At 41.0% G+C, this 26,266-nt stretch overlaps 1 protein-coding gene across 1 annotated transcript in view; it reads left to right on the plus strand.

The window, feature by feature from the left end:
• The first annotated feature begins 22,506 nt into the window (after window positions 1-22,506).
• STAT4 (signal transducer and activator of transcription 4) overlaps window positions 22,507-26,266 on the plus strand; it is a 40,229-nt gene continuing 36,469 nt past the window's right edge. The window contains 2 exon segments of the mRNA XM_057374109.1: window positions 22,507-22,547; window positions 25,170-25,298. Of these exon segments, the coding sequence (XP_057230092.1) occupies window positions 25,171-25,298 (128 nt within the window). The 5' untranslated portion in view covers window positions 22,507-22,547; window position 25,170.

Consider the following 26,266-nt stretch of genomic DNA (forward strand, 5'->3'; position numbering starts at 1 on the left):
AGCATCCTTCCTTCCAAATGCCAGTTAAACTTGTAAACTTAGAAGAACAGCAGCTACAGCAGCTGGAACTGTGGCTGGGAGCTCCAGACTGACTCTTGCACCACCTTCGTTAGGGTCAAGAGCACAGTCATGGTAGAATGGAGCATAACAAGGACTRATACCATGAGCTGCAGTCACTTTTTAGTCCTTACTGCAGGTGTTCCCTTGGAGCTGGTGTTTTGAGACATAATCACCCATTTAATATTTAATATTACAACAGTTTGTAATTTTAACCAGGGACACCATACCTACCTATAGTCTTGTCTTAAATTTTTTTTAAGGCTGATGACTGATCTTAGACATCACATTTTTTTCAGTTCAGGCACTTTAAAAGTAAACCAAAATAGAAGTTTGTTTGTTTAAGAAGAAAAGTCTTGCTCATCTGCTTATTCCCTTCCAGTACCTGTGTTAAGAAGACTTGAGCAGCATTTCCTTCCCCCTGCCCCTTCCCTTGTTAATCAACTGACTGTAGTTGCTTTCCAACACAACACTAATGGCAACTCATTTTTTTCTGCACAAAGGATGTGCTAAACATTGTCTTGTTCTTTTCCTTCAGCCTGTGCTTCCTAGAAAATGAAAAAAGTATTATGTACTCCAGCTCCTCAGGATGCCAAACACAGATATCTCCTGAGCAAACAGAATAAGTTACTCAGTGTAATAACTACAAAGGCAAGAATGAGATTACAAGAAAACATCCTCTACAGCTGTAAACACTATCGGCAAGGCTTACTATTCACCACCATTACATTTCCACGCTGAGCCAATTCCAATCCCTTCTTTTCTCATTGCTAAAGCAAGCACATCTTTTTCCTTCATTATTTTGGATCTCCTATGTATTATTTTTGCATAGAGGAAGAAATACGTGTTGATAAATGAGTCTGCAAGTCAATCAAAACAAACACTGAATCATGCAACTCTTGTTTYAAGGTTTGATATCCCCCTCCATTTTTTTTTTTTTTAAATTAAGATTGAATAGCCCAGGGAGCTTCTACTTTGGCAGAACTAGAGTAAGGCAGTAGCCAAACACATTGCTACTGGCATTCAGTCTTGGATATTTTAAGCCAGCGAAATCATAGCTTGATTCAGTATAATTAAAAGAGAAGCTCAAAGGGACCACTGTAAGGCTAAGTGGGGAAATTATACAAAATGTATTTTAACAATCGAAATTACTTGGGTAATCAAAAGAYGGGGAAAATGGTGTTTTCTGCGCTTTGAAACTAAATCAGGAAAATTGAAAAAAAAAAAAAAGTACACATAATAGTAATTAGATGTAAATTCTCCTCAGTTCCCTAAAACAGTCTGTTCGGAACAGTGCTATGTATTAAATCTCRCATGTTCCAGGCCTGCATTTTTGCAATCCCTGAATCTTTTGCAAACAGTCAAAGATTGTACAAAGAATTGCAATCCACTGACCAAGGTCTGTCTAAATGCCTGTTTTGCCCTTTTTTCAGAAAAATGTTAGACATTTTGCTATGACTGCAAAATGGACAAACTTACATCCATATGAACAGTCCTTCACAGCGTTGTACACTGCAATGTTTCACTGCAGCTGCTTTATCTCGATTATTGTGAGGGAAAAAGCCATTAACCAATTTGATGGCTGGTTAAAGAAAGCTCATGTCTAAAACTGTTAGTCTCATCTCAGCTATTCTTGTCAAACTCCATATGGTCCCTGTACCAAACAATTATCACTTTRTAAGAAAATGTGGATTTCTGTCCAGTTTGTCCAGTTTCTAATGGAGTTTGGACACATTCWGCTCATTCTGCAATTTTGAAGTGACTCTCCTCATTTTTTTAATTTTTTAACAAGCAGCGAACAGGGCTATTGTGTCCTGATTTGCATCTGCATTAAATACTCCTTATGGCTCCCTCCAGCAGTATAGAACTTTCAAGAAACCAGATGAAACTCAGCCCAAGGCCCAGGGCCAATGCCAGAGTGAAGTAAGACGGTCTCATTAACAAGGGACAAGTTGGGGTCTCATTACAAAGGGAGAACTTAGGATCCCTGGAACATAAAGGGAGGGGGAAAAGGAACTACAAGCCACACACACAGATTCTATTTTTTTTTGCGTGCACGGCAGTGATCCATATGGTGACATTTCATCTGTAAATTTATTAGCAACATTAAGTAACATCTTTCTAGTCTTGTGTTCAGAATTGCTGCCCACTGTACTCAAAATGCTGTAGTGGACTTGTGACAGGGAAATGACAAGAATCTTTGACTTCCAAGCCTTAGGAATTGGTAATTTGGTGGCAGAATAAGGGTAATTCAGGCTGCAATATTTGCATAATGCAGCTATGTAAAGGCCCATGGATAAGATACAGGTATGGTATACAAGATACAGGATGAAACAAACCCCCTTTGAACAGCCTACACCATGGTCCCTGTAGTCCTCAAGATCCATGGTAAAAGAAGCTTCCTAMAGCTTCTCCTTAGAGAAATCTGATAGGGGTCATAAATCAGATCACTGTATCAAGGCTGTTAAAAGAATGACTAGAAATATTGACTTATTTCAGATTCAGCTCAGTCTAAATTTCAGCTTTACCAAAGCACAGCAGCTGCAGAGGTATCACAACTATTCATAGGAAGACAGTGCTCTGTTCTACACTCCCAGACATTTTTTTACACCACCTTTCAGTGCACTGAGCAGTCTGGCTCCAGACATCACACAGAGTAATTGTTCCACAGGCTAAGAGAGAACCCACATGACACAGGCAGATGGAACTTGTCTTCTTAGCTTAGCTTACCTTCAAATAAACAGATGATTATTTTACTGGTGGTGCTTCTTGAATGCATTTTTATTTATAATTTTTTATCATTAATTGGGAATTAATGTGAATCCAGAGAGTATATGTGTTGTGAAATTACATTTTAGAGTGGCTTCACTTTTCAGAAAAAGGATAGAAGGCATTCCATTAATCTGTAACCAAATTTAAGGTGAATTCTGTATTTGTAAAGTTCTTTTGATTAGCCTTATCCTGCATCTTATACAGTATAAAAATGCAATGGAGGACATAAAACCATCATTCATTCACCATTAATTTTTCAAATGTATAGAGAAACTATACTCAACAATATAGAGTACCACTACYCAGCCTGAAAATCTGGTAGCCAGGCTGTCCATAGTGATCTCATGGTTCTGCTRTGATTCAGGAACATAGAAATCCATTAAAATGCTTTCATTAATCCCTGATGCTTTTACTGTATGCAAAAGGCACGCAGCTTAAAATACCGAGTTATACAACAGGTTTTAACCTTCTGCCATGACTCCTTCCTGAATCTCACTGGCTTAGGGAGGGAAACAAATGATGAATTTGAACTATAACAATGAAAAATTTAGAGACAAGTTAGGGCAAAATTTTGCAAGACATGACTACCATGACCAACACATTGGAGTGAATAAACGTTATTCTGAGGGTTGAGATTCATCACCTTTCTACAGGAACAGGAAAACATTCAGCTTTACGTTGTGCAACTCCTATACAAACTGGTGCAGATAGGAGCTGAAAAATAAAAAGAAGTTAAGGGAGAGCAGAGCATTTTTTACTGAAAACCAGCAATTTGTCTGTATTTCACCCCAAAGGTCATTGACCTTTTACATGAAATGTAACATGAGTGCTTTTGGTGCTGTTGCTTTGAAGAGAGTTAGATTGTAAAAATTAGRTTCCATTCTTTGTTTTCATTAAGTTAACAGCCAAAAACAAATAGTAATTTGTAAAAAATCTCATAAGCAGACACCCGAAGTACACCCTAACTCACAAACTCTGCATTCCCACTGAAAAGAAGTGATCACTGTCCTGCACAGATGCTTCCAGATCACTGCAAATTATCCTCACAGGAATCGAAAGAAATAATAACTGTGGCCTTTAAAATATTAAAGACTTCCATGAACTCAAGAAYATGGCTTCTGCTTCCCCCATCATTCTGGCAGCTGCTTTTCACATGGCAGCGCTCAGGCACTGCAAACACAGGCAAGGTACAGAGCCAGTCTGCATTTTCAGGCTGTTTAAAGGATTTAGTCACTTGTAGCTCTCTGTCACCCCAAAACTGTTAATTTTTCCTGGTGAATTGCACTGGTGCTGGGTCTTTGCCACTGGCACGTCAGCCCACAAAGCACTATCCCTGTTAGGGGAGGTAAATGCCTCTGCTTTGTCTCCACTGCAGTATTGAAGCACCGTATCTGGGATTTTACAAGGAATTGTCTCCCTGCAGGTAACTACTCCTTGTCTATCCAGCAAATATATTACCTCAGACACCCAGCTCCCCTGTCTGGATAAAGTCACTTCAGTTTTGTTACCCATGCCTAGAAACCAACTACCACACCTCTCTTTTAAAGTTCACTGCAGCAACTTGAAATTAGTCAGATCAAGGGGGAAAAAATGCCAGCACTAAGGAAGCAGTGTTTGCATCATGGGATATTTGCTTGCAAGCTTCTTTCAAATCTAAATCAGGACCAACCATCTTTTTTTCTGACAAATTTTTTTCCAAGCTCTCCTAAAACTTTAAGCAGCACAATCACAACAGTTGGTCCTGTAGCGTTCAGTGAGAAACATTTACCAGAGCAAAGACCACATAAATTTCTTCATTAAAAAACAACCAAGACAAATAATTTTTCCTTTTGTAATATAAAAATCAAAACAGTCCTTTTTTAATTTCCTTACTTTTATAAGATGAATTTTAAATTAACTACTATGCTGGAAATACATCAGGGGAATTCATTCTTCTGTTTCACATTCGAAGGATTAACTCTTCAATTATTAAATTGTACCAACAGCTGATCACTTGCTGTGCAGTCTATTTTTAAAAGTATGTGAAAGATTGGTGCAATCAGAATACCTAGAATAAGAACATTCAGCAAAACCCTGTCATGCAGAAATCTGAAATTAGTGTTTGAGACCTGGTATATCAATTTACAGTTAATGCCAGGCTTGCTCTCAGGAGGGCTCAGGTCACTTTTTAATGGCCTTCAACAGCTGCACACACACAACCCTCCCCCCTCCCCAACATACAAGTGTTGTTTCCAACTATGGAGGCAATTCAAATCCTTACTAAAAACATTCGATGCCTGCTTTACATTCAAAATTACATATTAATTCACAAAAGGAAGGACATCACAATTTTCTGTTTTTTCTTTAAAATAGGTTGGTGTGGGAAGGGGCTGTTTCAAACTGGGATTGATGCATTTCTCTAGAGCTGCCAGCAGTTCCCTTTGAGGTCCTGCTACAATCCCAGTGGCTTTATTCCAGAGGGAATTTGCAGAGCTCCCAGGGGTAGAAGAAGAGAGGCAGGAAACAGAAATCCCTCCAAAGCATAATTCTCTGCTTACTGCTTAATGCTACTCTTTGAGAGTCCCTCTGCCTGTGGGGGTTGGTCCTCCAGGAACTGCAGACAGGTTGGGAAACAAGAGCCCTTCATGCAGGTCACTGTCACCTCGGAGGGTCTCCTCAATGTCTCACCCTGCCTATAAAATGCAGTGGTTTCTCTGATAAGACCCTCAGTATGCACCTCTCTGCATCTGTTTCCTCAAAAAATCCAGCATCTCTAAACCCACCAGAATGCATCTTTCTGTTTAAAGGAATAACACTTCACTTTGCAAGAGCTCACATTTTCAATATCTATCCATAGGCAGAAAGTCTAATAAAGAAAGATTATCCTCAGTAAATGACGTTTTTCAGAGTGTCCTTCTGAAAATTGCACCCCACAAAAAATTCATTGCTGTACCTTGGTCTGCCAGCTCCAGGTATCAAGGACCTGACAAATACTGATACCAAACACAAGTTACCTCTTTCTAAAARCTCCTTTAACTTAAATAAAGCACTACCTCAGAACTCACTCCATAGACTTGAGTAAGCTGTGACAAGAAGGGACATAAAATTAATTAACTCTTAATAAATTTATGTGACCCCTTGAGCASAAGCTTGATTCCTCTGGTAATTTCTGCATGTGCAAGCCAAAGCAGCAGAAAAGTCAGGTAGAGCAGCAGCCAGCTGAAAGGGTACACAATGATTGATCAGTTTTGAAACAAGAATTACAACTCTAGCAGGCATTAGCAACGCATCAGCACAGCAAGAGTTAAGAGCATGGCCTGTACTTTACCAATGGGAATAGTCTGAGAAACAGAAATAGCAGGAATAGGATCCTTGAAAATGACTTCAGTTTTTATTAGCATATTTTTACAGGACATCCCAGTTAAGCCAGGCAGTGTGTTTACAATAGGGTCCTGTCCAAGGACCGCTTAAAACTATTATACAGTACATACAGAAGGACAATACAGCCCCAGTACAAGCTACCAGCAGGCAGTAAATCATGTCCAAGCCTCATGTTACACCTGATTAACTGCTTGGCTCCAGTACTGCAACCTACTCAAAGAATGCTTGCTTCAGTGTAGTTAAGAGTTGTCAGAGAATTTATGTCATCTGATGGCAAGTTACATAAAACAGTGCCCCAGTGTATCATTTAAGGAGCATTACTTGGCATGAGCTGCAAGAGCGTGTGGCTTCACACCTGCAGTATCCTCTGGTGCTGTGTATTCCTTAAAAGCAGACTCCATTTAGATGTCTCATTTACTAGRAGAAATCACATCACCTCTGTCCCAATGGGATCATATGAACCTGGATTRCAGCTCTATCTGAATTACAAACACATCCAAAATTTTATCACCCATGAGTCAGTCTAGCCTCAACATGGCAACTGCAATGAAATTAAATTTCCCACRAATTTTTCCTTGATTCTGCAAATGGTTTAAAATAGATACCCTTGTAAATATGAGCACTTTACATTTTTCACTAAATGTACAAGCCTGTGAGTGGACCAGACAGYGAAATCTTTCCACCACCTGAACCCAAGGGAAACCTTGTTTCTATAAGGCTCAAAGGCAACCCAAGCCATTAAAGAGACAAATTTTGAGACCATGSCAAGGTCCATAGATTGGATGTTTGTCAAACACACAAGGTACTATGCAAACCAAGCAAYAATCCCTATGAAGTCTGTGTTTATCTGATTGTCAATCAGCAAGACATATGGCATTATCTGAGATGTTTTGATCAAGAGTTAGAATGCTGTAAGTCAGCAAAAGTGTCTAATTGTATAATCCACTAACTTTGACTGTGTGTTACTGCACACAGACTTGTGTAGGAACTTAGCAGAAAGCTGCATGCCAATTTTAGCAGAAATATCCTCTATACCACACACACAAACATGAAATATTTCCRTGGAGTTCCTCATGCTTGGCCAGCAGGACACTTGTTTATACTCTTTTATAAGATTAAGTAATCACCACATATTTTTTAAGTGGTGTCTTATCTCTTAGGCAGGGCATTGATACCTCAGTTTTACCCTTGATTTCATAAACTAGGGAGATGGTCTCTACTGCAAGTCTCTRTGGTAAATGTAAACCCAGTAAAGAGGGAAATTTCTTGCATTTAGCATGTTGTAATACACATGRCAGGCTAAGCTCCTGAATTCCTCCTCTTGAATTGATTGAGATGATTTCTTGTTGTAACGGTTGTATCACAGAACACAGAAAAACAKTTTCTTCTATAATTAAACAAGGAGTTTAATTTAAATCAGAATAAGTCTTCTAAAATAACAGCAGAACAACAGAGCACAGATGTSTGGACTGCAAAGGTATTTACCTACATTTTCTTTCAGTCATAACAGCATTTCCACAGCTATCACAAGAAGAGTCCTTAACAAATGAAAAGCCTGATATTAAGTCACTTTTCCCATTGTAGAAGATTAAAACAAATCCTCTGGTTTTAGTAAGGAGTAAAACCCAASCTAAATGCTGAGGCCATGGTGAAAYAGATATGCAAAATCCTTYAGAAATTCAGATATGGAAATGCAAATCAATGCGTTCACCGACTGTAGTGACATTTAAGGGAGAGGGGAGCATCTGAGCAGTACCACTGCGGTGGCCTTTAGACACCAGCACCTGAGTAACTGAGAGGAAAAAAAGAAACCAGCACCTGYTCCCTGGCAAGGTGTCACATGAGACATAAGCACCAAGCACCAGGGAGCTGCAATCTGAAATGGAAATGCGCACAGCAGCATCAGGGAGGAAAGTTTTCAGCTAAGCAGTTAATGCTGGGAGAAGTGTTTGAGGACTGGAAAGCTGATTGGAGCTTTTCAGAGGACTGCTCTCTCTGAACCCAGCAAGGCACAGGAGTCGTCCTCACAGATGGCAAAGCTCCAAGGGACAGTGCTTCWGGGAGGAGAATCTCTAATGATGCCACATTTTTTGATTCAGAGCTTGCAGCTGGTAAAGGAGGAAATGTAGGGAATAAGTCTTTTCCCTTATTAAAATGGGAGGGAAGCGGCTCAGCCATCACTGAGCTCAGCAGTTGTAACAGCAACACTGACTCTTACAGCTTGAAAAAAGTGCTCCCAGGATTTAGGGAATTCTCTTCGAGCCTTTGGGTATGTGGCCAAGGAGCTGTGCTGCTGTGACACAAGCCACTGGGCACAGAACAGCATCTTTGCAGCTCCCAGTCATGCTGCAGGGCACAGCGAGGTCCAGGAGGGTGCTCTCAGTCACCACTGCCCTCGAGTTGCCACTTACCAAACTCAGCATCTGAGTTGACCTTTGCAGATTTGAGATGACCGTTTCAGCTGGCTCTGGTTTGGGAAATAAAAAATTAGTGAACATGCTTTTATTTAATGGCACAAAAAATCTGATGCTCAGTCTCAACTGAAGTTTCAGTGAATTTGAGATGAAAATGTGGCAAAGACMGGCTGTGCTCATTGCCTTGCTCAATCACCTGCAAATGCATGGAGGGGAAGCAGTGGTATCTGCCCATACAGACTAAGTGACTAAGTGCAGGTATTACCTATMCATGATTTTCTTTTCCCGGTCTTGCAATTCCTCACCCGGAGCATCAAATACCAGAGCCATGATGTGTTAGCACCACCTTTCCTGTGGGGCTGTGCTCTACCACTTCACAGCAAGAGTCCAAAAAGCTGTGTGTCTCTGGTAATTCAGACTGCTAGAGACACCCATAAGGCAAAATTGAATGGAAACTGCTGTATTCCTTCCAAATGGATCCATGCAATTTTTAAATCCACTTTCAAAATGCGCCAAACATACCCAGGGGAAATAAGCTAACAATGTGGATTGCTGCCTGAAATAATTATACAGATAGCTCAGGGCGTTTAGTGTAGTGATGAGAGAAAAGAAACAAGAAAAAGAGATCAGCAGACTTCACAGCAATAATGTGGTTTAGCAAATCCCGCACTTTCCGTTCCACAACAGAAACCTTGACATTGCCTAGATTTATAAATACTCTACTGTATGTGYTGGTTTTCCCAGCTTAGGAGTCCCTGCTGAGAAGTTCAATATTATACAGGAAACACTCCTCTAGCAGAGGGCTATCTAACTACTCTCATTATGACGTACCTGCAGATTTGCAATTTCATTGTTATTTCACAACACAGCTTTGTAAGAGGTGATTTTACTACAAACAGGATTAGCTGCTCATAAAACAGCTTGTACATTCAAGGGCAGTACTGAAATGCAATTAAAGTTGTGCTTTGCCAGGGGTACCAGGCTAGATCAATTCTTGCTGAGGGGCAGCACAAAGATAGGTGATGCACTTCAGGATGTCTTAAAGCCAGAGTTGTGAGCTGAGCTCTCTAAATACATAGCAAGCCTCAAAATCCTGACAAGCTTTCTCTTACTGAACTTCAAGAGAACTTAAAGAGAACTCAGACACAATTTCTTGGTGGGCATAGTTTGACAAAGCTCTGAAAAGTAAGCCTTTGGGGTTTTTTAATATTTCCTGTAAAATAATTATTCATCTGATGGTAGTCACACAATATAGTGGCAAGTTTTAGCATGTGCARTGAAATGCTATTTCACTGCCTTGAAATAACCAGCAGGATGAGATATCAGAGACATTAGTCCTGACTGTATTATTCCTCCACTGAAACTACACCTACAGTATTTCAGCATTACAACAATTTGCACTTGCATCATCTTTTCCCTTATTAAAAAATCCCCAACACAACTTGACCAGTGTTTCTACAACTCTTGCTCAATTAAAACACTATATCCAAACCAATTTATGCTACACCCTGTTTTGTCATGAAAATACTAAATCTCAGACGATAAGCATATGTGGGTATCCGCTCCTGACTCTAACTCCTATTTTAAATAAGTATTTCAAAGATAYTTTCCATTTAGTCAAGGCCAGTGGGGAGGAAGCAGGAAAAACTGAATTGTTAAAATTGCACAGAAGGATTAAGTTATGCAGAAGGAGTTTGTTTTAATGCTAATTTTAGCAGGATTCAAATCTGGTTTAATTTTTAATTTTTTTTTTTTTGTTTGTATGTTTTAGTTTGTTGAGGTTTGAAATCCTGGAATCCATGAGAGACAGAATCACTGAGTAGAAACTTCAGTGTGAATACAAACAATAATAAATAACCTAGTTAAGAAGATCCCTGTAAATATTTCTAGTACTAAACCTGTCAAATTACACCTATAGTCATTTGTTGGTGCCATCTCACCAGTATTTCCTTGGTTTTTTATAGATCATACCCCAAAACGTGAATTTCAAAAGAAACCCTGGCTATTAGGGATCCATGTGTCAGGGGCACAGTACACCTCCCTAAAAAACCAAAAAGAGTAACAGGGATACAAATAACAAAATGAAGAAAGAAAGAACACAAGTTGACAGATAAAGACAGAGGCGATCCTTAAAATTACCTATGATGTACTCAAATACCTTTATTTATCTATACTATGATGATTTTAACGACAGTCTCCTTGAAAGAAAAGTTTGTTAAAATAGTCCTAATCATATYATAAGCCCCTATTAACAAAAATAATGCCAGTGCCATCACAAYGGCATTCTGAGGCAAAACCAAGAACTTTGCAAGGCCACCACACTTTCCCAATGGATACAGCTACATTTACTTTGCAGATATGGAAACAGAGCCACTGAAAGCCACAAGYTCCACCCTAAGGGACTTTATCTCAAAGTTTGAGTCAGAGAGTCAGCTGAGCAACCTGGCTGCTTCTTCAAATGCTGGTCATTGCTCTGCTTTCACCTTCCACTCTCTCTTCCACAGTTCTAGTGCTTATTCACCCCCACACCCATTTACCTTTGAATAATGCACATTTGGGTTGAGAGATGCAAAACAATRTTTAACAAAATACAGTCAGGGTCTCTAAGCATCATCACTACACACACATGGTCAGAGTGGKAACAGCCCTGAGGCTGCCTATGGGATGGATAGGAAGGAATGATTGCACGAGGGAAATTTAAATGAAATAAACCTCATTACATATTAATCTAATACTCCAATTTTGCAAAACTTATGCACAACCTCACTACTCGGAAGCACTTGTGTTGTTCCCATCATGCTTTTTTTTTTCTCCTGGTCAAACAAGATAATCCACTAGAGATTAAAATATAAACACCAAAAAAAAAGAACAAAAAAGGTACCATAATTAGAATTTTGGAAAATACCAAAACAAAAAAAAAAAAAAAACCAAAAAAGGAACCATAATTAGAATTTTGGAAAATACCAAAACAGTAAAGCAAATACTAGAATAAGTAAAATATTTTATTACAGTGAAGAAGTGCTTACTGCTATGATCTGGCAGATACCTTGACATACACAAACCTGAATGCTGATGAAAGAAATGGGCTTYTATAATTTGAATCTTGCCTTTGCTCCTGGACTGCTTGAAGCACATTTTCCAAGCAGCTTTCTCTTTAACCAATTTTCCATATTCAGAARGAATATTTGCAGCTGATGGAAGAAAGATTGCTCTCATATTTTAATGGATAAAACTCCTTGGTTAGTCTGAATCTCAGTGCGAGACACAACCTGCTTTACAATATGCTGGAATTAAAGACACCTTGTAAGACCCGTTACTTTGGCTTCATTTCAAGGGATGCTTCATGTCCTACCCAGCTGGCAGAGGATGAAGACAAGCCAAGCCAAGGTTTAGGCAAGCAGAGGTAGCTATGGGAGCAAGATCTGGTCTAGAAAAAAGCTCTGTCAACTGAGTCCAGAGGAGTGYCTRAARATGATCAGAGGGCTGGAGCACTCTTCCTATGGGGACAAGCAGAGAAAGTTGGGGTTGTTTAGCCTAGAGAAGAGAAGGTTCCAGGCAGAGCCTATAGCAGCCTGCCACTTMTGGGGAGACTACAGAATAGATGGGRAGGGACTCTTCATCAGGAAGTGTAGTGACAGGACAAGGGGTAATGGTTTCAAACTGAAAGAAAGTAGAATTAGGTAAGATRTTAGGAAGAAATTCTTTGCTGTGAGGGCGGTGTGACACTGGCACAGGTTGCCCAGAGGAGCTGCAGATCCATGGAAGTGTTCAAGATCAGGATGGATGCAGCTCTGAGCTCAAGGGTGAGCTGTCCCTGCCCATGGCAGGGAGTCGGGAACAAGATGATCCTTAAYRTCCCTTGTAACCYAAAGCATTCTGTGATTCAGAATCACACTATTTTCTCTCCATAAGATGAGGTAGAGCCTAATTTTAGGTACTGTTTTTCTCAACGGGATCTTTTTGATTGCAAATACAGTTCTTTTAATTTTGGTAATTACATCAGGATAACTCTTTATAGCCACCTCCTTGCTAATTACTCTCTACCTTGTACAACACTAGGTTTTGGTAAAGAAAGCCACATGGAAAACACGGCGTTTATCTTGGTGAACTCGGCAACACAACCACACATTTGCTTGAAAACAAATGCATTCATGAAAATGCTGCCACCTCTGAGTCACCACACAAGTCCCACATCAGCACACAATCTCCTGTAATTTGAGAGCCTCATTAAACCTATCAACACTTGTATCTTTTCAGACTGATGAAACAGGAAAAGTTCTGAGACAGCAGYAGGCTTTGCTGTCACGTAGCTATAAGCTGTTGAATTTTGGGAATTCCCTTCAGAGTTGTTTCCCCTCTTAATGCTAATRGGCATGGCACAAAGACCATAGATTCTGCATTTATTCAGAAAATTATTCTCCTATTGAGAAAAAAATATGCATTTCACAAAGCAATGTAAAGATACTTATTCTCAGCAGAACTGCAAAACAACAAATCTTCAAAAAAGCACAAAAAGTCTGATTTTTCAAAAAAAAAACCACTTTAATTACTGTGTGGTTTGTTGAGTTTTCTTTTGAATATGCCTAACATGTGGTATGATTTACACAACACTGGCAGCGAGCTCGAGACAGAAGATTCAAATCTAACTGCAGAAGTATGCAAAACTTAACACTAGGCATCAAGATTGTCTTTCTCATCAGCTGAGTACGGCCACTTAAGTTTGCATGCATTATTAATTCCTATTGCTAAATRTTCTTTAAATAGTAAGAAATGTAATTTTTTATTTTCAGATGTATGGCTGTTACTCACAGCTGGTGGTCACTGGAGCCACCAAGAGGCAGAGATCACTGTTTTGTCAGGGCAGTCCCCTCGTTACAGCAGTACATGTACACTTCTGGCTCAAACAACCTCAATTTAAAGAAAAGGAGTTTGTACACAAAGGAAATGGCACTTTGTAAGATGCAGCCTGCAAACTGTGCAGCACACAGACTCCAGTTGTGCCTTCCTCCGTACACCTCCAGGTGTAATTCCCTTCAGAGGTGCCCCAGGGCTCAGGCTGTGCCAGTCCTCAAACCAAGATGGGCTTCCATCTCCCCCAGCAATGGCCAGCAGGTTGGGCAAAACCCTCAGCTGCCTGTTTTATTGTAGGGCCCCAAGAAGGGAACCTACAAACAGGGCCATGTACTGCAAAATACTGCAACTTTCAATAACATCTCTCCATTTCACATCKCTCAGTGCCCTGCACTTCCCAGCGCTGTGACCGCTCTGTGTGCTCAAATAGAGCATTAGATTATTTCCTTCTCACTAAAAGCACCTTAAGAAACAACAACAGAAGGTTTGTAAAACAATGGTTGGAAAAAAAAATACCACAAGAGTTTAACTGAGAACCTGGTGCTCAGTTCTCAGGAGTTCAGAGAAGCTGGTGGTTTCTTTTTTTGACAAAAGATAGTTTTAGTGGTGTAAGTTATCTGCACTGCTGTAGCGTTGGTGCAGCACTTCTCGGGATCTGGGTCACAAATAGGTCACAAACCTTCATGCAGCAGTCTGCAAAACAGCTCTACACAGAGTAAGATGTTTTTAGAACCTTCCTTGGTATGGAAAAAACTAAACAAAATCAGCACTGGAAAAATTATAATAATTCAAAAGCTTTKCCTCGTTATTTTGATTGCAAGTAATAACTACTGTGGCAGCACTCCACAATGCATTTGTGATTCATTTTTTCCTCCAAAGAGGTTAGGCAATTCTCAGATTTTTTCCAACAAGTTTGGAAGGTCAGAAAAAAATAACCTTGAAAAATACTGGTCTAGATGGCCTCACCATCAAGGTTGTTTGTCTGAAAATCTGAGTTGCAGATTCTYACCAGGCAGATGCTGGGGATCCTGAACTAGAGGACAGAAGATGAAAATTGAGCTCACMTATTTCCACTCATGTTGGTTTTAGTACTGATGATATGAATGACACAAAAAGGAACTCCTTATTCTGTGTTCAAAGCATTGAGAATTATGAAAAACAACATATGATTAAGTATTAGAAACGATAAAAGATTCAATGAACATCAGGAAATAAGTAATTTATCGCTCATATTTTAAAATAGTACTGACATAGTACTACCATTTTCATATTTTGGCTCTATTTACATTACTAGACAGGGTGGAAGAGAAAAAGCCCTGCTTTGATTCCTATTAACCAGCAGGAATCTACCACAAGGCTGCTTGCTGGGATGCTCCCCTGTCCACAAAGGCACAGAAATACTCAGGCAGTTCCTTCCTGTGACCCATCCACCCCACACAGCCCTGTGCACAGGGCAGCAGCAAGGCAGGAGATGGATGTCTACCACAAGGCAGCACAGCAGCACAAACTTTAGCCCCATTTTTTAATTAAAGACAAGATCCTAAATGCACTTAAAATGAAATCTGGGCAGCATTTAGGAGCCGAGCTGAGGAACACATCCTTGGAATTGCTGTGTATTCTTTTACACACCCACAAATTGCAGGTATCCCAAGTGATGCCACTGCAGTTGTGTTGSCCATACCCCAGTTTGTTTCAGAGCCTGCTGCCCACTTCAGCCCCAACCCAGTTCTGGTTTGGGRCTCTCCAATTTGGGAGTCTCAGCATGCTCTAATCTAGAGCACATCTCACACAGCACACAACATGAACCAGTCTCGGGGAGGATTTCCTGCTGCAAACGTTACCCTTCCCTTCAAATTCATGCACTGTATTGCAAAWAAATCAGCAAGTCAGTATTTAAAGCACTCAGCAGGACTCAAAGGCCTGCTGCAATTTCCTTACCAGACTGAGRGAACTCAGACATATTTTCTTTTTTCCTCTCCCAGCAGACTCCTGCAATCCTGAAACCMGTCTGCTTCAGAGTCCTGCAGAGGGAGGATGTCCTTTCTCCCACAGCTGAAGCTATGTCACTTCACCCAGMCCAGGAATGAAAGCACCATTATGCCCAAACACAAAGACCCTTAGCTTTTCCTAGGAAGATGACTGGGCTTTGACTCCTTGTGCATTTATCAGACATCATAACTTCTTCCTGTTAGGCACCAAACCCCTGCACTCTGATGGGAGTGGCTGGGACCGCCTGAGTGGTCAGGCTGCAGAGAATAAGAAAATGGTCTCCTTGAATCTCAAATCTGTTTTTCCARGAATAACAGAAGAACACTCATCCCACCCTGCAGGAGCCTCATGACCAGAGCAGTTTCAGATACAGCACAAGACACAACCCCGATGACCACAAACTGACGAAAGAATTGAGCTTTTGCTCTACCCATGTTCTTTTGTGGCCACAAGCTGCTTTCTTACATACAGGCATTTCACCTCACATTAGCCAGCTCTAGAAATCACTTTTCTCTCTCCTTATGAAGGTAAGGGAACAACACAAGTAATGCTTGCATCAACAGAACAACTTCCAATGTTGAATTTCCACATCCAGTCTCAGCTCTCTGTGTCATCCCAACTGTCTCCCAGTGAAAACAAACCCATTTTTGTTTCTGGTATGAGCTGATTATACTAAAAATTGCTTCACCTGAAAATTTTGAAACATACTACAAAATGCCACTTGGAAATACAGAAATTCTCAAAACAAACAAAGGATGATTACAGTCATCCATAATGCTCCTCCTCCCCTGCTGCCATGGGAATTGCACCAAATGGGGGATATGCCAATTTGCAGCTGAGTTTCCCATCACAAAGGTCTTTATCTCACAGCATGCTGTGAGGCTGAGATCCAGAAAAAAGCAGATTTACAGAAGAAAAAAAAAATCTCATCTGATATAGGATTTTATTATAGGAGGCTGGACAAGAATGCCACTTTTTGTACAACCCAGAAGGAAGACATTATGTCCATAACAGGCATGGGATTACAATCCTCTTTGTGATATCCAACAATACAACTGTACAACTGCTTCAGATTTGTTGGTACCTTATTGCCTAGCCAAGGAAAAAGCTSACTTTACTTCTGAAGATGTGTGCTTTGTTATACAAATAATACCAAAATAARGAGTTTCAGAGAATAAATAAATCAAGAGGTCCTCTTGGTACCATCAGAGTTAAAACCTGTAACTTCAGTTTATAATATTTCAAGTATTATCAAGCAGAGATAATCAGATTTTGGTTTAATTGCTCCCTTTGTGAAAATACTTTATTAAATTAATTAACCGAGTTATCTTCTCAGAACACAATCCATTACTAATTCTAAAATTATTGATCTTTGCATTTGGAAGTCATTGTTCAGCATCAAATTGGTTTTTGCAATTAGCATATGCTAGCAGGCTTAATAAAACTCAAGGACTCCTCTAAGAGACTACAATATGAAAATATTCCTAGGTATGATCAGAAATTACCATTATGCACGGTCATCTCGACCCTGAGCAAGGAAGGCAATAAGAACTGAAGCAACTACTGACAGCACAAATCCCAAGTGAGTAACTATGAAAAAATTCTCTTTTCTCTTGTTCAGTCAACACTGACCTATTAACTAATTAAGTTGCACCAGGAAGGGTCTTAATTTTGCCCTCCAAGCTGTACCTCACATACACATACAAAAAACACACAGCATTCACCAAATCACACTGATTTTGTATTCCTTTTTCACTCACTACTTTGGAAACCACTCATCTTAAAGTCTTCAAGTTCTGCATGAAATAAAGTGATTATTACCAATTGTCAGGAAACTGTTGTGTAAGAGGCAAGCTTCCTGAGCTCCCACAGACTACACCGAGTGAAAAACCTGTTAAAATAGCACAACCAGCATTCCTAACAGTTTACATAATCACAAAAGATGCAAAACTGACTCTAGAGTAATTCAGGAAAAGTAAAACTTAAATTTGCATTATATCATTCAGGAAGTGGACAGGTTAAATCAATCACATATTTCAAGAGCTGAAAACTGCTGAAAAAATAACGACTGGAGCTGGGTTACAAGGCAAAGCTTATTTAYAACAATGTCCCATGTATGCAATTTTTCATTTACACAAGTTAATTAATACAAAGCACCCAGAGTTTCTCTCTTTCTCCTCCTTTAGGCTCTTCTAAACTACTGTCTCTACCCTCATTGCTTTCCATGCTTCCTTCATTTCTCTGTGCGTGCCCTTTCCATAAACAATGACAGATTGGCATCAGGTGGAATTGAGGCTTTTCATGCCATTCCTTCCTACCTTGATTTTGTCAGTATAGAAGTTTGTATGGTAACTGGAGGACCCCAAGTGGCATCAGCCTTAACTTCTACAAGATGCACAGGCTTCTTTCWCCTTAACAAAAATCCAGAAAAATCTCACCAGACTATATAAACCTTTTCTTTTGAGAAGAAACACCTCCAGATTTTTCCAGGATACACAATGAAGCAACCAGTGCAAAATCACAAATACAACATCAAGAGGTAAAGTGATAAAAAGGGCACACATTAAAACAACATACCTGYTGTTCAARGATAAMAGAAAATAAAGAAGAAAATTCCTACTGTCCYAGGTCAACAGAACCTCTCACTTTGACCTTGGTATGACTGGTGCAGAAGATCCTCTCCCCAGCAGTAGGGATGGGCATGGACCCTCTAGTAGGGTCTGGGCAGCAAAAAAGACAGAAGTCATCTTCTGGCAGGTCACTCATTCTGACCTRCTCCTGCACTGCTGAGTGGACACTCTACATGCACCTGCCAAAAAAAAGCAATATCAAAAAAGCAGTATCAAAAGGCCTGAAAGCAGAGACCTGAACACAGCTCAGTGGGAGAAAACTTCATTTTGTGTAATTTCTTATTTCTCATTATTCTCCATGTGGCAAGTTAATTTTTTTCTAGTTGATATCATGTTGGATTTGAGTGATGTATGTACTGATACTTTATATGAATTTGTACATCTGCACATGAAGTTCACTCATTGCTGGAAGGGGGAAAGCAATAAGTATTTCAGCAACTAAGACCAAAACCCTCTATCTTTTTCTAAGCATAATGACCATTCTTTTAGCTAYGTACAAACACAGAAATAAGCTTTCCAGCATTCATAAATAGATTGTTATAACATGTAACTTTAGGTCAACATTGTTGTTGCTGTCTTTTTCTCCAAACAGAGGAAAGTAAGGGATGTGACCTGCACACACAAGTACTGATTTATGCTGGGCTGACTAGGAGGAACTACACTGTCAGCAGGACAATTTCTCATGATTACAGTGTTTACTGGCCTTACTGAGACCACAAGTCCATGTTCTGAATGCACGAAGAAAAGCCATGAACAGTTCAGACACAAGACAGAACACATGTACAGCATGTACAAGCTGAATGTCTCCTTTATGTAAAAGACAGATGACACATTCTCTAATTAAAGGTTAGTCAAGGAGCATAATGACTAGAGGCCAAACATGAGAGATGGTAATCTTGATTACAGGTTGCTCAGAGAGATCAAAGTAATAAATTGGCTCAGTGTTCCTAGGAAAAACTTTGTGAACTTTTGATGAGAAGATTGCTATGTCCTGAATTCCTTCTCTGTCACTTGAGACTTTTCCTTCCCTTTAAACAGCCCACACCAYGCAGACATTTGCTTCTTGTTCTGCTCTGACCAGCGCTGAAACACTGATGAAGCAGAAAGAAATGTTACACAGAGAAGATTAGCTTTGACCCATCAAACTCAATGGTGGCTTCAACCTTTTCTGGCCCAGCCAGTTTGTACTCACTAAACTCCTCCACTGAGCGTGAGCCACAACTCCTTGACTCAAACTTCTCYTTTGAGCCCAGGCAGCTCAGCCCAGCCTTCTTCACAGCTTCCTTCTGTGCTAGCAGTATCCACCACATGCCTTAAGCCATCTCTTCAGGWTCCCATCCACACAGATCTCCTCCAGAGCTTACCTGAACTGACCTAGACCATCTCCTTATTTCAGTCCCACTCCACAGCAGTTTCCCTCACACCTCCAAATACCATAACATCCTTCCCAGTGTGCTAACACCCTCCCCGACCCTTGCTCAAGAGCTGAGCTGTGTTTCAGGCTCAGAAGGGAACCCCTCAGCCCTCTCCCACCCCTGGTCCTCAAACAGCCCCCATACTCAGGCTGCCCCTGCACATCTTGGGCCTTTTCACACTGAGGCATACCTCATTGCCTTTGACAATCCAACTCTAACACCCTAGGACCACAATCTTCCTTATTCCCCTCCACCAAAGTGCCTTTCCTTTCCTCTTTCTCCAGTGATGTTCTGCAAAGCCCCAGGGGTCCCCAGCTCACTGTAACATCACAAGTGACTCCATCCATTTTCCTGCCTGCACCCCTTGCTGTAATGCCTTGTTCTCCTGCCTCCACAAGCACGGCTCATATCCAGCATCCTGCTCTCCCAACAGCTGGTTCCACAGCTRGTCACCATCCCAGCCATGACCTGCCTTCACTGCTGTACCTGTGTGAGTACAGTCAGGGGGAGAAAAAACGGAAGAAGGGGACAGGAACCATCTTCCCAGAAAATTATCTCTGAACCTCAGATGAAGAATGACCTCTGGTTACCCTCGATTTTGAGATCACCTAGCTGAACTTTTGGCTTGTTGCCTCCTGAATAAGYCCCAACAGATACCTCCATCAGATTTCAGGAAGCCTTGCACTGTCTTAGTATCAACCACTCCACCACACAGATTATTTTCTAGGTTAAGCAGACAAACAGGAAGCAAACAGGAGATTCAAAACCTGTTACTGACTTGTTTTGTTGGAATGGTATGAACTACCTGTCTTCTCATAATTCCAGACAGCAGTTACATAAGGATGATCAGAAAATGAGTGCTTAATGGAAAAAGAAAAATAAATAGTTATCAATATTTATTTAAAAGAAATACAGTGCAATAGTTCCCCCTACTGACAGCACAAAATCAGATTACTAATCAATGTTATTTCCTGGGTGGTCCTCAAATTACCAATTTGCTGTCCTGATATGTTACCCATGTAAACTTACCAGCCTGCTATGCTTGCTGAAACGTAGAGGACAGAGGGCAGGTCTGAGCAGAGACTTGCCAGACTTCGCCTCTATTTGAGGACTGACCTCTCTGAACAAAGAGCAAGTCTGACAGTCCATGTGGTGCCTAGTTCCCTACAAAAAGCAATGAAAATATTGTCTTTCTGGCTCCCTTGGGCCAGTGATAGCTAGGTTAAACCAGGGCCAAGAATAGCCACTTAGAGAAGTCAAATGCAATTTGGGACTAATGTGCTCCTAGCCACAAACAACAACCAAATCTTTCCTTCACCCCTATACCTCTAGGTTTTGCTTCTGGGTTGTAAAGCTAATGTGGTTTTGCACTCTGGTCATTAGCAAAAAAATAATGGTCTGAAGAAAATCTTCTATTGTGTTATATCCACATCTCATTTGGGAAAAATAAAAAAAAAAACAAATATGCAATGATAAAACATGAAAGAGTAACAGAATTAAGGAGAATCTACTGAAATAGGGACTGGAATACACAAGTCTATGAATCAGGATTTTTGTCAATTCGTGTTATGAGCCGGTCTTTCTCTATACAAATGCACCTGAAAATTTGCTACATGCTATTAAAGATAATGCCAAATCTCATTTTAAACACCTATGGTGAGTATGCTTTCTACCCAGCTAATATTCAGACATGGGTCAGCTGCTGACACCTGTATATGATCTTCTAGAAGTTACCTAAAGCTCCTCACCTCACTTCTAATCCTCCCTCTGTYCTGTGTAAAAAATACAAATGTGCATCAGTGGTGACACACACATTCCTCTTAACTACATCTCCAGCACCAGGATTTTTCCCCTGAACAAGGCTGCACATTCCTCCCAGTGCACAGAGTGTAATACACTCAGTCAGCTCCTTGGCAGGTTCTGTGAGCATCTCTTCTCCATGTCTGTGCAGCCTGGCACAGAAAATCCTTGCTCAAGGCTGCAATTCCTGGTAAAGTCAAAAATATAACAAAACAATAGTTCAAAGGATTCACTTTAGGGCATATTGCAGCTGCTTCAGGTCACACCAGAGCCATGATCCTACCACTCTGCGCTGAGGTGAGATAGCTTTGACATGGTAATAATTCAGCATTTTTCACTCACTCTGGTTTCAGCAGTGTCACATCAGAAATTGCAAAAGTCCTCGTTCTAACAATGTGCTTCTTTAGGAAAAAGATACTTGGAACACGTCTCTCTTGCTGTTTGCAGATATGATATTGATCATTCACCCCTTAGGACAAAGATCAAATCTTTGAAGCTCCTGCATCCCAGGCACTGCCTGCAATAGGGAATGCTGCAGAAAGACACTCTCTTACAACTACCTGACAGAAGGTTGTAGCAAGGTGGGGGTCAGCCTCTTCTGCCTGGCCGCAGGATGAGAGGACACAGCCTTAAGCTGCCCCACGGGATACTCAGGTTGAACATCAGGAAGAATTTTTTCTTGGAAAGGCTGGCTAAGCATTGCAATGGACTGCCCAGGGAAGTGGTGGAGCCACCGTTCCTGGAGGCATTAAACTTGACTGCGGCTTTTAAGTTGATATGGGGATATTCAAAGATTAAGACTCGATGTTGTCGGAAGTTCTGTCCAACCTCTGTGTCCCTAAGCCACAAGACGCTTTGTTTTACTATCCCACTCCTCCAAGAACTGCCCTTTGCCTTTTCACTGGCATTCAGTGAGCAGAGCTCGGGCAGTGGGGACACCATGGTTCTCRGGGGAGCAGTAGACCCTGAGTCCCCAGGGATGCCACTGGCTCCCCAGCGCGGCGGGAACACAGCCCTCTGCTCTCAGAGCGCGAACGGGAAAGATTTTGTGTATTTTTCAGCCTCCTGAAGACAAACAGCTCCCGGCACGCTGTGAGCTGTCCCAGGTAAGTGTCGCCACTCTCGGCTTGTCCCGGAGCAGCGGGTCTGACGCACAGGAAGGCGCTGCCGGGCCGGGCCGGGGGCGGGCACGGCCGATAAAGCGGCGGGGCGGGGGAGGCGGGCGGCAGCGGCGGCGGCGCTCGGCCGGACCGGCACAGGCAAGTGGGGCTGCGGGGCGGGGAGGAGCGCACCGAGCGCCGGGCTCGGACCCTCTGCACGGGCGGGGCCATGGGAACGGGCTCCAGGGGCAACCGGGGCTGGCCTGAGCTGGCCGGAGTGCGGCTGGACACAGCGCCATCCCCGCCGTGACAGCCGCCTGCCGGGAACGGGATGGCTTGGGATGCACGGCACCTTAAAGATCAGGTCATTCCAACTTGCACTAGAGCGGGTTGCTCAGAGCCCCATCCCACCTGGCCTGGAACACCTCCAGGGATGGRGCATCCCCAGCTTCCCTGGGCAACCTGTTCCAGTGACTCGCCACCCTCAAGGCAAAGATTTTTTTTTTCTAATGTCTGACTTCAGCCTACTCTCTTTCAAGCTGAGCCCATTCCCCATGTCCTCTCACTGCCCCATCTTTTCTGAAAACTTTCTTTCGGTCCTCTTCAAGCATCATTCACAATGAGGTACAACTGCCCGACCTTTTCAGCTGTCCCTGAGAAAACTTCTGTGCAAAAGCGTGTCACAAAAATCCCAGGGACAAAACAAAACCTACCCGTGGGCTTAGCAAGAGTTTGTGCATGCGAGCATCCCTGCAACTTACATGGAAGGCCTAAGGAGGATCAGGCTCGACAAAATCATGCCTTTTTATGTTTTGTTTTGCTTTAGATAAAAATATTACRTTTCCTTGCTAATCTTTTTAGGAGGTCATAATCACCAGAAATCACTAGCAATTACAATAAAAACTCCCACTGAAAGTGAACAGACTTATAAATCTGAGGTTTTTTCCTGGAGTGTAAGTTCAGAAAAAAAGTTACAGTCAGACTCAGTGATCTTGGAGGTCTTTCCYGCCTCAATGATTCTGTGATTCTATTCTATAAATTATTAATGCACTATGATTTGATTCCGTGTATGTATATGCAGAAATAAGGGTTGGGATTTTTTTCCAACTATCAGTATAGCAACAGAGACAGCAAAACATTCGTGTTCCTTACTCCTCCTCAGCAATTTAAAGAAACAAAATAAATATTCAGGCAATATTTTTCCTCTCAGAATAGAAGTAATAAAGAGGAGGGAAATGTCACTGGGCACATTTCCACTGATACTATAYACAGTGTCCTTCCTACCACATACAGAATCATCCCATCAGCCTTTGTTAAGAAGAAACTAAAATCTGTCACTTTTACTTTTGCATGACTAAGTACTCAGAACTCTGTTAAACCTTGAGATACTACTTTTTTTTTTCTCTGACTGTAAAAAAAAATGCAAAATGAAAGACCACAGCATTAAAAACACGCTGTCTTCTCTATTTAAAACTGTTGACATTCTGAAACTACGCTTCAGAACTGGAAATAGAAAAGCTGTTTATAAAAAGGTCAGCTTTCTACAAAAATGTCCATTTTGATGAAATCTTGTCTTTTTCTTCAGGAAAAGTTTCTATCAAAAATGTACAAATAGATCCATAATTTGTTGACCCACTTCAGTCTTTCGCCCCTGAATGGATTTTGTGTCTTTTGTTAACATGAACAAATAGATGAAAGGGAAGATGGGATATGGGATCAGGGTGTTGGCAGGGTCCACWTGAGGACTGAGATCCCARGGCACAGGTCCCAGAGCATCCCTCYTCTCTGCTCATCCAGGGTGGTCTGTTCTTAACCCTGCCACTGACTTTTTATCCACATGCCACATCCAGGATTACAGCCYGGCATAGCCTGCCCTGAGGCAACGTTTTATCTTTGTTCTGCATTGAAAACATCACAATGAAAATGGTGTTTTCATCAGTGCAATTAATAATGACAGGGTGCAACCCTAGGGAATGGACTCTCTCATGAGTGGAGAGAGTCACTCAGGCTAAGRTGTCCTCATGCACATTCTGCTCACCTAAAATAACCTCTTTTGACCATGGAGAGTAGCAGATGTTAATTCAGCCCACCTAAAATCTAGAAGAACCAAGCTTCTACTTTCAAGATCTCATTATACAGGCAAAACTTACCTGGGACAGTTTTTTCGCTAAGAATTTCAGATCTTGTCATCAAGTGGTGCTACTTTTGCTTGTCTTATAATTTTGATATGACTTCATGCTTACCTTTTTTTTTCTTTCTGCAATAACAAATACAATTCTATGGCAATTTAAAATAGAGAAGATGCATTAGATTTAGGTTGTAAAGCAGTGGTCTCCAAACAGAAAATGTGGGGCTTTAGGMACAGCACAGMAATACACARCCATTATGGCTTTRRGAAAAGTTTSAGTGGTATGAATTCACTAGTTCTAKCTAGATTTGAAGTRTACAATCCTAAACTGCTTCTCTTGATGAGAGATAGAGTGTAAATGTTGCCACTCCATAAGCATCATAAAGTACTGCAAAACATTTACATTAAGGAAGGGAATTGACCAAAGTGCCCATTCAAGTGTAAAAGCCAAACCTTCTTATAATGGCCTTGCTCACTTTTCTCCCTCTTCCCTTTAATTGACCAAATTTACTCAAGTGCCACCTGCTTTGAAAGACAAAATAACATGATAAAATATGGAAGAGCTACAATGAAAATAAGTGATTTGTGCAGTTTGGAATAGTAATTCCTATTCACTTTCCAGTGGCAAACATGTTTAACCTTTTCTTTTGCAGTATGTCCCAATGGAGTCAAGTTCAACAACTGGAAATAAAATTTTTGGAGCAGGTAGACCAATTCTACGATGATAATTTCCCCATGGAAATCCGGCACCTACTGGCACAATGGATWGAAAGCCAGGACTGGTAGGAGTTCATTTATTCTCTCTCCTATGATTTCAACCACCAGCAATAGTTTTGTTTTCTGGAAGACTTTAGGGTAGTCTATTAGGAACTGTGCAGGCATCTGCACTCCCAGAATAGTGTTCCACTAGCTGTGGATTTAGCCATTTAAACTTAAGGAATATTGGGAGGTGAGGTTTCACATTTGAACTAACTCCTAAACAAAATCCAATAAAAATTGATTTAAAAAATAATGCAAATTAATTTTCCAATGAAAATGTTATACATCTACCTCTTGCAGCATAAAATTATTCACTTGTCCAAAACTGCATTTAAAGCTGGATAATTCTGGGGAACAAGCCAGCTTTTTACAGGAACTATTCTCTAGGAGGTCAATTTATGCACAAATTTGGATTGAATTCACTTGATAGTCATCTTAAGAAAATTCCCAATTAAATGCAAAAAAAAAATTATATTAGTCCTAGCAGAAAGAGACATCTCAATTTTTCAAGCTATATCCACAGGACTATTGGATGACTATTGTGCAGGGGAAAAAAATCTGTTAAGGAATATTATCTTTCCTTACATTTTATGATTCAGTATTTACAGGACTGTGGCAACATGGGAAACTCCTGTAATTAAAAAAAAAGAGATTAAAATCTCCTTTTTGCCAGACTTGGAGTTAGCAAGTGTATCTCAAACAGGCATCTGCCATTTGTGAGGCAAGGACAGAAACTATCCCAAGGACAAGGATACCATGCTTTTTCCTCCTCATTTCATTCTCTAATGTTACTGCCCTGCACATACCAAGCTGTACCATRAGCAGCAGAACTAGTAAAGCCTGTCTTTGTCTGCATTTGTGTCCTGTGTCCCCTACATACCCTTCATCAGTAGCCTCAGATTCTTCCTGTATCCCCAAATAGTTTGGCCAGGCAAGGGTTCATCTGTGCCTGGTGTGAAGAGCTGCATCTGCTGCCTGGCCATCTGGCTGT

Source organism: Malurus melanocephalus, unplaced genomic scaffold (assembly GCF_030028575.1).
Source record: "Malurus melanocephalus ecotype Western Australia unplaced genomic scaffold, MMel_1.1 scaffold_216, whole genome shotgun sequence".
NCBI lineage: Eukaryota > Metazoa > Chordata > Aves > Passeriformes > Maluridae > Malurus > Malurus melanocephalus.